Source organism: Castanea sativa, chromosome 4, assembly GCF_040712315.1.
Source record: "Castanea sativa cultivar Marrone di Chiusa Pesio chromosome 4, ASM4071231v1".
Taxonomy (NCBI): Eukaryota; Viridiplantae; Streptophyta; class Magnoliopsida; order Fagales; family Fagaceae; genus Castanea; species Castanea sativa.
Window position 1 is genome coordinate 14,013,771 of NC_134016.1, and position 12,920 is coordinate 14,026,690.

The 12,920-nt window shown below is 33.7% G+C and overlaps 1 protein-coding gene across 1 annotated transcript; it reads left to right on the forward strand.

The window, feature by feature from the left end:
- The first annotated feature begins 201 nt into the window (after positions 1-201).
- LOC142632480 (uncharacterized) lies at positions 202-1,203 on the forward strand. The gene has a single exon (XM_075806873.1). It carries the CDS (start codon positions 202-204, stop codon positions 1,201-1,203), a length of 1,002 nt encoding a protein of 333 aa, XP_075662988.1.
- Positions 1,204-12,920: the final 11,717 nt, after the last annotated feature.

The window sequence follows — 12,920 nt, forward strand, 5'->3', positions numbered from 1 at the left end:
GATAAATTCTTTCCATAAAGTGGGGTTGATGAGGTTGATAAGGATAACAATAATAGTAAATTCACAAATTGATTCTATGGCAATTTGACTTTTCGTAGTCCACTCCTCCTTTATTATCTCTCCAATTTATGAAGCTCCACCTTCATATCAATCTCTTTCTTAATTTGTAGAGATCAAGAAATTGAAAGAAAAAAAAAAACCATGGACAGAGAACAAGAAGATTTCCAATTTCTTGGTTTCTTTGGGGTCTTCAAAGAGTCCTTCAAGATAATCTTCTCATGGAGAAGAATCTTCAGTCAAATCACCCTAGCCCTTATGCTCCCTCTCTCCTTCATCTTCTTAGCTCACATCCAAATCTCTCAACTCCTTTTCTTCAAAATCGTGAATGACCAAGACACCTTGGATCTCGATGAACAGGGTGGTACACCAAGTTATAACAAGCTCTCCAATCTCATCTCTTTTGAATGGACAGAATTTTGGCTCTTCAAATTAGTCTACTTTACTTTCCTTCTTATCCTTTCCCTTCTTTCAACCTCGGCGGTTGTTTACACCATCGCATGCGTATACACAGGCAAGGAAATCACGTTCAAGAAAGTCTTAGGCGTTGTCCCAAAGGTTTGGAAGAGACTCATGGTCACTTTTATGTGGAGCTTTGCTATTGTTTTAGCCTACAACATCTTTTCTGGAGTACTATTCTATTGTTGGGCACGTTATTTTGTACTGTACAATATTGGAATTGCAATTTTTTTTGGTCTCTTGGTGTTATACTTGATGGGTTTTGTGTATGTAAGCATTCTTTGGCATTTGGCAAGCGTTGTATCAGTGTTAGAAGATGTGTATGGGATCAAAGCCATGATCAAGAGCAAGGCCTTGATAAAAGGTAAGATGGGTCTTGCTGTGGCCCTCTTTTGCACGCTGACAACTCTTTTCATAGGGGTTCAGCTATTGTTTGAGATCTTGGTTGTGCTGAATAGCACACGAAATACAACAATCAGAATTGGAATTGGAATTGTTAGCCTTTTGTTGCTATTCAAGGTGTTTCTATTTGCTCTGGTTGCCCAAACGGTTGTGTACTTTGTTTGCAAGTCATATCACCATGAAAATATCGACAAGTCCTTGTTAGCAGATCATCTAGAGGTTTATCTTGGGGAGTATGTTCCGTTAAAGGCCAAGGATGTCGAACTAGGTGAATTTGATGTCTAGTTATTAGCTATGTTATTTTTTGTTTTTTAGCAAAGCGATGATCTAGCTGTATATGCTTGTTTTAATCGTGGTCAATGCTAGAGATATAATTCTTATTTTGGAGGTTTAATTTATGTAGAAAATGAATGAGATTCCCATGAATGTAGCTCCTGCATGTTTATAAGGTAAAAGAGTATATGATTATACAATTATAAAGTAGCATATTGGTTTGGATTTACTTATGGTGTATTTATTAATTTTATTTAAAGTTGCACAAAACAATAATTACAGCTTTAAAAAGTGACTTTAAGAAATTGTTGTAAATAAACCAAAGCAAAAAAAAAAAAAAAAAACAAACAAACAAACAAACGAAATACATGTTGATTATGAGATTATCCACTATCTGAGCAAGTTCTAAGCTGTAAGCTCTACTTGATTATCCAAAATAGAAAAAAAAACAAAAAAAAAAGTATGCTCTCCTTGTTTTTTTTTCCCCCTCAACCATGCATGATTTAACTTTCTATCACAGCTTAATTAATGAGAAAAAAATTCATGATTCAACACGCTAAAGTGATCCAAAGAAAAAAGTATTTTATACGACAAACGTATAAAACATTTGTGAGACAGACACAAATGTCTTATATTCTCAACTCATACAAAATTTTCTTGATTCGAAGATGAAAGCTCGGATTTGTGTTAAAAACACAAGAGCTGTTTAGACCCCAAAATAATAATTACGGCTCGATTGATTTTATTCTTAACTTATTTAACTGCGGAAATAAGAGTAAATGAAGCGCAATTAACCGATACTACTTTAGTGCATAAACATAAACAACAAACAATAAAAGTAAAGCACAAGAATAAAGAAAGAAGGATGCAAACACAAGATAACACGCCGATGTGTTATCGAATAGGAAACTGAAGAACTCGGCGAAAAACCTCTTCGCCGCCCTCCAAGCAGTAAATCGATCCATTAGACAATAAGTTGGGATATACAAATAGTAAAAGACCCTCAAAATCTAATCTACCCAATCTACCTAAGCCCTGCAAGCTCCTACTCCAACACCGCTTCTCGGAACCGTGTCTTTTCTAACTTTCTAAATCCCACAATACGCCCAATTGCATCTGCCAAACCTCACCCGGCTTCTTTTGGCAAATTTCTAAAACTTCTCAAGCTCCAAAACACTCTCTACACGCTAAAAAGGTGTGAGTTGTGTTTGGGTACAAATCTCCTCTCAATGTATGACAATGGGAGAAGGAAGGAGAAGAGGCTAGGATGATTTCTCACTAGGATTAGTAGCTCTCTCTCTAAAAAATGGGTGTGTGTGTTGTTGAAAACCTATCTAAGGTTTTTCTCTCAAAATGGCATCTCATATTTTTGTGGATAATGAGAGTATATATAGTATGGATGAAGGGTAAAAAAGTCACACTTAAAAATCCTCCAGACAGAGAGTTTCGCGGGTATCTCTCGAGAAGGCCTTACCTACGAGACACTCGCGAAATTGACAGCCTGGCACGACTCTTCAGCTTCCAGTCATGTACTTCTCACATGCCCTTTTCGCGGGAACTCTTCTCATGAACTTCTCGCGAGCTAGTCGCAAAATGCACTAATCTACAATTAAGCTTGAGTTTTCACCAACTTAATACTAAACCCAATACAATAAAATCCCACAAAAATACAAGGAAACAAATTTATGCAATTACAACACTTTTTGTCATGGAATAAATCTAACATAAAACATAGTTGTAAATCACAACTTTACAATCTCCCTTTTTGGCTATTTCGTGACAAAACACCCTATAACAGACTCTAGACTTAAACGTGAGTTTGGGAACAATAGCAAAACTCACTCACACCTAAATCTAGAAGCTGTGAAGCACTTGGATATATACCTGTAACTTGAAACACTTGCATAAAACACATTAGACCCTTAAGGTAAAGCAAGTAATAAAATGACAAGTATAATGTAACAAATAAAATGCGACCAAGTAAACAAGATGTGAAACATATGAGCAGATGGATCATACACCAAAAAAGTTATATGGAAATGAATACAATGATCACATAGGAAAGCAAATGATCATCTGAACATGTAATCAATAAAGCACAATAACATAAGGATGCATGCATGTCCAACATATGACCGATGCAATAACACTAAAGCAAGAAATATTAGGTTTAGATTGCATCAAGGATACAAGACCCAACAAGGGCACAAGAACACATAAACACGATGCAATGAGAGCAATAAAGCATATATACTAAATGTAACTCAAAGCACCATAAAACAACGATAAAACAGGTATAAAGTAAAACAAAGACAAAACAAGGTTTTCTCATAAAAGTTTTCATCTCCCCCTTAGTATATGCATATCCCCTATGGCTTTCTCCTCCTATGAATGTGCACGAGGTAGAATTTCTCCCCCCTAAGAATGTGCACATGAGTCACATAGGAATGACGAAACACACTGGTATACTCTCTAGTATACTCTCCCCCTTTTTGTCACGAATAGACAAGTGAAGCAAGAGGAAGGAGGGAAAGAAAAGAAGATATGAACAAGGGTATGATGCATGAGGGGTGCAAGATGAATGGGAAAATAAAGCTCAAACAAAAGATAAAACATCTTAAAGACACAATGCTACAAAGCATAAAGTAAACATGACATGCTAAAGATGTGGAACAAGATATAAACCTAGGCATGACATAGGCACAAGAACATGTTATATGAGCTAAAATTTCTAAAAAGACTTAACTAGCATGAGTGAATGCAAAATATGTCAAGTGTTAGAGTGTGTGCAGTAAAGGTGCATCTAGTGTGCATGTGAGATGCATGACCAATGCATGAATAAGCAGTCATGGAGCAAAGTGTATAAAACACACCACCAATTATCAAAACATGATAACCATGAATAATTATGGTGATCCCCAAAGTTTGGTACTCATCGGAGTCCAAAACAACGAGAAAATGTCATTTGGGCATTTTATCAAACACTTAAAGTACACACACTACACATGTATGTTAAACAATACAAGAACATATAAAAATCTTGCCTAAATACATGTTATTTCTGCCACAAAGGGTCAACATCCAAAGCAAATCATCATTTAAAACAAAACCCAATCCAAAAGATTGACAAAAATTAAGTTTTCCAACTCTAATTTTAGAAAACCCCAACTATGAACATAAAACCCCCAAAAACATAATCTAAAGATCAAAATCAATTAAAAGAGTTAAAAATTACCTTAGAGATGTTAAAGGAATGAAAAACACTTGAATTTAGTTGGGTTTTGATGTAGAAACATTAAAACAGGGGTTTGGGAGAAGATGGGAGACATTTAAAACAAATGAACCATGAAATGCCCTTTAAAAGCTGATCTAGAAATTTTCGTGAGAAGTTTCGCTGGTTACATACCCACAAAATTTTGCTGGTATCTCGTTGATATTTCGCTGGTAAGCTTTACTCGCGAAACAGTCGCAAAACTTTCTGTCCAAAGCTGAAAAACTTGAAAATTGTACCCTTTAACTCATGACTGAACTTACACATGAAATAAGTTACGAAAACACCTAGAAAACATGTTTTTCACACAAAAACAACTTGAAAAACTTTAAAAAAAAAAAAAAAAAAAAAAAACATGGGTGATACAAATTACTTCCAAAAACAAGCAAAAAGAACAAAAATCTTTTTGGTTTGATCCACATAAGATTGAGCACACACACATCACATTTGAACATGTACAATCACACAAATGAAATAGACATTCATTGAACATTAGACTTGTGTGTTCTGTGTGTGTATCAAATGTGGAATAGTCCTTAGTTTAGAGTGAAGCTTCAATAATCAATTCAATTAAGTCATACACAACTAGTAATAAGTCAAATAGACTATCTCAATTATATAAATGAATATATATGATCTCCCACAAGAAAATGATTACATTTCTTTGAAACTTTTCATTTGACTTCTTTACAAATCATAACATTGATCAATTTTGAACAAAATATCTCATTTTGAGATCGATGCATGAAATTTTTGATATTTCAACTTTGTGAGTGAGCCTTTAGCTTTTTGAGGCACCATACATTTTAATACAATTCGCTTTCCCTTTCCCCTAAAACCGGTTTTGCTTGCAAAACACAACTTCCAAGAAGCTCAAGTTTTTATTTTCTTTTGATTCTTTTAAGAGCTTGAAACTTAGAGTAATGAGGTCTAAGATGACTAAAGGTATCACAATGGTGACAAACAATAGGTTTAGGCCCACTAGGCTTTTTAGGGAGGGATCTAGTAACATGGTTTTGTTCTCTCTTCAATTTGGGACATTGAGGTCTTATATGACCGATCACACCGTAATAGTAGCAAGTTGGGACAAACTTAGATCCATCCAAAACCTTAGGTTGAGACCTAAACGGAGGCTTTGGCTTAAGAGCCTTTCTCTCCACCTTTGGTTTCTTTTGTGTGGAGGAATGTACATCAATTTGCCATTAGAGTTAGAGCTCACACTAGACACAAAATCGAGTACCACAACATGATTGCAACAAATATTTTCATCATTTTTAGCGATAAGTTCAACAATCATCAACAAGTTTGTTAAATAAAACAAGTTTAGCATCCAAGTCCATATTCAAACATTCAAACTCTTTTAGCTTTTCAAGAGAATTTTCAGCAAGCTTCTTATACTTTTCAACCAATTTATTGGATTCATTGAGCTTAGCAATCAAATCATCATTTTCACTAGGGAACTTGCTAAAATTCTCATGAAACTTCTTAACCTTTTTCTTCAAGAGTTTGACATTTGGAATATCAACAACAATAACACCCATAGATTCATGTAACATGTCATCACAAATTTGAGGATTAACACTCATAGAGGCATTTTCACAAACACATAGCATGTTACAATCAACAACATCCATAGAAGCATACAAAACACTATCCATGGCAAAATCCACACGGGATCAAGGATCACACTTAGGTAATGAAACCAATACAAGTGTACCCCGCTCTGATACCAATTGAAAGCTTGGATTTGTGTTAAAAACACAAAAACTGTTTAGACCCCAAAATAATAATTAATGAGAAATAAATTCATGATTCAACACGCTAAAGTGACCCAAAGAAAAAAGTATTTTATACGACAGACGTATAAAACATTTGCGAGACAGACACAAATGTCTTATATTCTCAACTCATACAAAAATTTCTTGATTCGGAGACATTGACAGCATACTAGCATGGTTATTAGTATCCTGATCCAAATCTTAGGATCTCAAGATCTTAAGATCCAACATTCTTAAACCTTTCTAGATCTCACTAGGATCTTTACTAAGGTCAAATTCATGTGAGATCCTAATTCGTATCTTAGGATCTTATAAAATCTTGATTCCATAGCGATACTAAAGATCCTATGATATAAAGGAAATTACAACAACAACAATTTTTTTTTTATTTTTTTAGGCCTCCCAGTGGAACCCAAATGCCCAAAATTGATTAAAAAATTAAATATAAACTTCCATATTTTTTTTGGGCTAGGTGACAATAGTAAAACAGTTTATACTATTAATGATGAATTTGAGTTTGGTGATGCAAATGGAAATGAAGTGAATGAACCTTCACGTGCAACATTAAGAGATTTAGATGACTATCTAATAGATGATGCAAGCCATGTGACTGCTAACAATGACAATAATGTTGTTTATAATGATCAACAGTACTTTGAGGAACCCATCCAAAATAATTAAAACTTTGGTCTTGTTGATTGAGTGTGTTTATGGAGTTATTTGAAACATTGTAATTTGCTTTGTTTTAAAAAAAAAAAAAAAAAAAAAAACAATTATTGAGACATTATGCATGCTTCGAGTTGTTTAACTTAAAATTTGGTCTTTGTGAGATGACTTTTGAACTTTGAATTTTTTTTTTTTATTTCTAATTTGGTACTTTACATTTTATTAGTAATTTCACAATTTGTGTTAATTTTTTTAAATTTTTCTTTAATATATATTATGAATTATAATTATGGGTATTTTTAGTATATTTTTTTAATCCGAAAGTAGGATGTTACAATCCTCGTGTTGTTCCTACGATCAGATCTCCAAACACTCACTGATTCTGTGTAAGATCTTGATCCTGATAACCTTCAATAGCAGTTAATGATAAGGATAGGCTCAAATTAAATTGTCTTTTTAGTTATGGTGTTAATTCTAAAGTTCTGCACAATTGCACCTTGGTCTACGTTTTGTTAAAGTGGTACAAAGATTATTGGGGTTATATTGCTAATCTTGTAAATGCCAACAAATATTGAAAAGAGAGAGAGAGAGAGAGAGAGAGAGAGAGAAGGAAATAAAATTCATGTATTACATGTACCATGGATAGAGTGACTCGTTTCTTTCAATGAATAATATTTCTTGAAAATGACTGTTTTTTCCAAAAAGAAAAAAAATTTCCCCTTTTTTTTGTGCTTTTTGTGCTTGATTGCAATCATAAAATTGAGATGAAAATATTTTAAAATATTTGGTTTGTTTCTAAAAAATCATTGTCTCAACTTCCTTTTTTTAATTACAAAGGATAATTCTACGGTACCCCCCCCAAAAAGGGGGTACGGTACCTACTAATAGGTAACCTGCTATACCATGTTACTTTTTTCTCACATTTAACGGTTCTATCATCACATTGTGCAGTTCCAACATCACATGTGACAGTTATTTTCTCACATTTGATGGTTCCCTTACTTTTTTTCTCACATTTGACAGTTTCATCCTTACATTGTGCAGTTCCAATATCATATGTGTCAGTTCTTTTCTCACATTTGGTGGTTCCCTTATTTTTTTTTCTCACATTTGACGGTTCTATCATCACATTGTGTAATTCCAACATCACATTTGAAAATTCTTTTGCCACATTCGATGGTTCTCTTATTTTTTTTCTCACATTTGACGGTTCCATTATCATATTGTGCAGTTTCAATATCACATTTAACAATTCTTTTGTCACATATAGTGGTTCCTTTATTTTTTTTTTTCTCAAATTTGATGGTTCCATTGTCGTATTAAGCAGTACCAACATCACATCTGCTCTATTTTTGTTACATGTACAGTTCTTTTGTCACATTGAGTGGTTTTCTTACTTTTTTTTTCTTACATTTGACAATTTATCCTCACATTGTGTAGTTCCAACATCACATGTGACAATTCTTTTGTTACATTTGGTGGTTCCTTTATTTTTTTTTTTCACATTTGACAATTTCATCCTCACATTATGCAGTTTCAACATTACATGTGATAATTCTTTTCTCACATTTGGTAATTTCCTTACTTTTTTTTATCACGTTTGACGCTTCCATCCTCACATTGTGCTGTTCTAATATCACATTTGACAGTTCTTTTATCACATTTGGTGATTCCTTTATTTTTTTTCTCACATTTGACGGTTTCACCCTCACATTGTACAGTTCTAACATCACATTTGACACTTCTTTTGTTACATTTAGTGGTTCCTTTATTTGTTTCTCAAATTTGATGGTTCCATTATTACATTGTGCAGTTCCAATATCAAACTTGATAGTTCTTCTGTCACATATAATGGTTCCTTTATTTTTTCTCAAATTTGATGGTTCCATTGCTACATTAAGTAGTACCAACATTGCATCTAACTCTATTTTTGTCACATACAGTGGTACCCTATTTTTTATTCTCAAATTTGACAGTTCTATTATTACATTAGGTAGTACCAACATCACTTCTGACTGTATTTTTGTCATATTCTGCAAAATCCTACGTTTTTTACTTATAATTAACAACTCAATCGTCACAGTAAGCAATACCAATATCACATCTGACCATAATTTTACATTTGAGCCCACCACTAAAGTCACTTTTTTACTTACTTATAACCGCTCATCACAATAGTAATTTTTTTAAAGTTATTAAAAAATTTAAATCTAAAATAGAAATCCAAAAAAAAAATCCCAAGAAATTAGCCCAACCACAATAATTACTTTTGTTCACACAAAAAAAAAAAAATCAGCTTGATTTATCTTGTTTTCTTCCCCACTTAGAGCTTGGTCTTGTTACATGGAATTCAATTGTATGTGTATATGCATTCTAGATATCTTTTTACATGGATGTCATTCTAATTATCAACTATAATTAGATAATTGATAATTTTTCAATAACAAGGATAAAATAGCTTTGGGTTTAGGTTGGATGCTTATATCCCAAAAAAAGCATTGAATGCAAGAGAGAGCTAGAAGGATAAATGCTTACATGACAGATTTTCATGAGGTTGACCCCTACTTATGATGAGCTAGAATTAAGCAATAACATCAATGAATGGTCCGAGAAATTAGTATAGAGAATTAGATTTAAGAACTTGTAATTGTTAAAAAAAATGGCAAGTGCACATATCCTAATAGAATAGCTTAATTGGAGAGCAAAACACTTCAAAAACTTAAAACTTATGCTTTGCATTATTAAGTTCTAAAATAACAAACTTTTCTACAAACAATATAATCTTTTATATAATATTGACATCACACAGTACAACATACATATGCAAATTGACAGAGCTGTAACACAACATACCTTATAACTTACATTGTACTGGATAGAAATTGCAACAAAGCACTTCAAAATGAATGCTTTGATAATTTTTCTTATAATCTACTTGTTTGGCTTTTGGATCTGTATTATGATTATGAAATTCACTTTTCTTGTTTGTCATAAGGATGACTATTTGAAAGCTCACATAGAGTTCTTGCAAACTCAAGTTATAGTGGGTGTTAGTCACCACACAAGTTGTACAATAAGAAGATGAAGTGATTAGGTAACTCCCTGTTGGTTCTTCACTTTCAACTTTGGCATATTGACAATTAAAGAATTTTGGTCTCAAGTTGCAGTTTTTAAATTACTTCAACCAGTAAAGTTAAGATAAATAGATGTCCCTATGCTGAATAAACTTTATAAATAAAATAAAATAAACTTAATGCAAACATGCCCTAAACCAGGTTTCAGTTATCTCAACCTAATCTTTGTAAAGTGGTCTGAATCAAAGAAGTTTAGCTCAAGAGAAAATTTTCCACCCTATGTTTCCTATCTAATGTGAATCATGAAATGGATGATGGATTATGTTCCCTAATCATCCTGAAATGAAATGTCCAAAAGCTATAAGACAATGACTTGGTCACGTACCTTTCACAATGTAGACATTAATCGTAGAACCTTTAGACCATACTTTTTGATCAACAAATCTTTAAAAGTTGAAAGTAAACAACTCTCTGAAAACAAGAAGAAAAAAAAAGAAAAAGGCAAAGTGGCAAACTAGCCCCCATTAAAAAAATTAGAATCATGTTTCATATTTATTATTCTTTATACTATAGATAAATCCCTAAGTAGAAAAACATTGAGAACAGTCCCAAACTTTCAGTTCCATGAAATTTGTTGAAAAACACAAACTGATTTAAATGACACAAACAAATAAAAAGTAGAAAATACAGACAGCTGCCCATGAGGAGTGGCAAAGCAAAGCAAAGCACACAGATAGATATAGATGAACACACCTATTTCATTTCCTCTGTTTCCTTTGTCCCGAGCGATGATTCCCAGAATCTACTAGCCATAAACAAATCAAATGAAACCCACAGAGGCATAAATAAACCTAGACAACCATATCAATATTTTGTGATTCAAATTTAAAATTGATGGAAGAGACAAAATCCATGGCATGCACACAAACCACTAGGGTTTTTCCCTAACTCCAACAAATATAGAGGAAAAGGGTTAAGAATCAAAATCCCTAAATGAATGCTATAAGAAATTTAGAGACTCTAGATTGTAAAGACACAGATGCCAAAAAATAGATTCAATGATTTACCTAAGAACATCGGCAATGAAGGTTGGAGAGAAGAGACAGTGAAAGAGAAGAACCCACAAGAACTTGATTCAGATCAGATCAAATGCGAAAGAAGAAGAAGAACCGTATGTAGTTTTTTTTTTTTTTTTTTTTTTTATGTTAACCTGACTGACCGGTAACTAATATCCTATTAAAATTATACAAACGGCTAAGGTTAAAACAAGTAAATCTAATGGCTAAAACTTAGGTGAGTACCGTACCCCTAAAAGAAAGAGAGGTTATTAGAGAATGACCCAATTGCAAATAATTATATGGACAAGAACATTCATTAATGAAAATAAATATCAAATGAAAAAATATATAATATTTTGAAAACCTCAAATTTGGAATTTACATGAAAAATTAAGTGAAAAAATAATTGTTTTCAAACAAAACAAAAACTATTTGGATTATAAAGTCAAAACTTGGTCAAGATTGCTCAACGACCAAAATTAGGAACTAACCCTGTTTCCCAAACAATATAATTAGTAGGCACTGTTACAAAATTATATTTTTTACTAACATCTCAAGTTTAAAAGACTTGATTTAGGGCCTATAAATCGAGTTTCAAAGACTCGATTTTCATGGTCTGATCACGTCTGATGTGACATTTTTTCCACGTGGCGTCCACTTGGAAATCGAGTCTCTAAGACTCGATTTATAACCCTTAAAACACTTTAATCCTTCTCATTAGATTAGAGAGAGAGAGAGAGAGAGAGAGAGAGAGAGAGAGAGAGAGAAAACCTAGAAACAGAAACATGGGTTGTAGTTAGTCGAAGATCGAGATCAGAGTGGGTTGCTTCAGATCGGCGTGGGACCATGGGTGGGTGGGTTTCAAGTCAGCGTCGGTGGCTTCAACTCGGCGTGGGCCATGTGTGGTCATGGGGCGTGGGTGGCCGTCGGTGCTCATGGCTAGCCGTGGGTCAGGTTCAGATCGCCGTCGAAGATCAAGATCGGAGTGGGTGGCTTCAGATTGGCATGGGACCATGGGTGGGTGGGTTTCAAGTTGGCGTGGGTGGCTTCAACTCGGCGTGGGCTGTGTGTGGTCATGGGGCGTGGGTGGCCGTCGATGGTCGTGGCTAGCCGTGGGTCAGGTTCAGATCGCCGTGGGTTGCCATGGGTTGAAAAAGCTGAGTAGAATGAATTTTCTTGGTGAATTAGTTCTGTTCTGTGCTTGTATTTGGTGGTGGTTGATCTATGTTTTGAACTCCAGACACTTGAAAATTTTTGATTTACAGATATAAATCGAGTCATTAAGACTCAATTTTCAAGTGGACGCCACGTGGAAAAAGTGTCAACTCAGACCTGATCAGAACATGAAAATTGACCATCAAAAACTCGATTTTTAGGCCCAAAATCGACTCTTTTAGACTCGAGATGTTAGTAAAAAATATAGTTTTGTAACAGTGCCTACTAATTATATTGTTTGGCAAATAGGGTTAATTCCCAATTTTGGCCACTGCTCGACCGTGTATGTGTACTAATAGAGAGAAGGCAAACTGTAAAAAGAGAGAGGTTACCATTAGATTTTTTTTTTTTTTTTGGGTGGTCTACAGTTTATTTTTAGTGATTTTTGATTTGTTAATAATTTGAAAAAAATTAAAAAAAAAAAAAAACTTTCTCACACTTTTTGACTTGTTTTCCATTGAACACAACACCAACAAAAAAAAAATGTTCGTTTTTACTTGCATTTTCATCCTACCTGTAAAGTTGTGATTTACAACTGTTTTGTGTTGGCTTTAATTCCGTGCCAAATTTGATTGTAATTTTGTTCAATCTTTTAAATCATGTACTTTATTTGGGATTTTATTGTAAGGGTTGTGTGATAGAGAGAAAGTGTGAAGACTCAAGCTTT

Bases quoted from the DNA above. Each gene is read 5' to 3' on its own strand.
- LOC142632480 (XM_075806873.1), top strand. From the start codon at position 202: ATGGACAGAGAACAAGAAGATTTCCAATTTCTTGGTTTCTTTGGGGTC.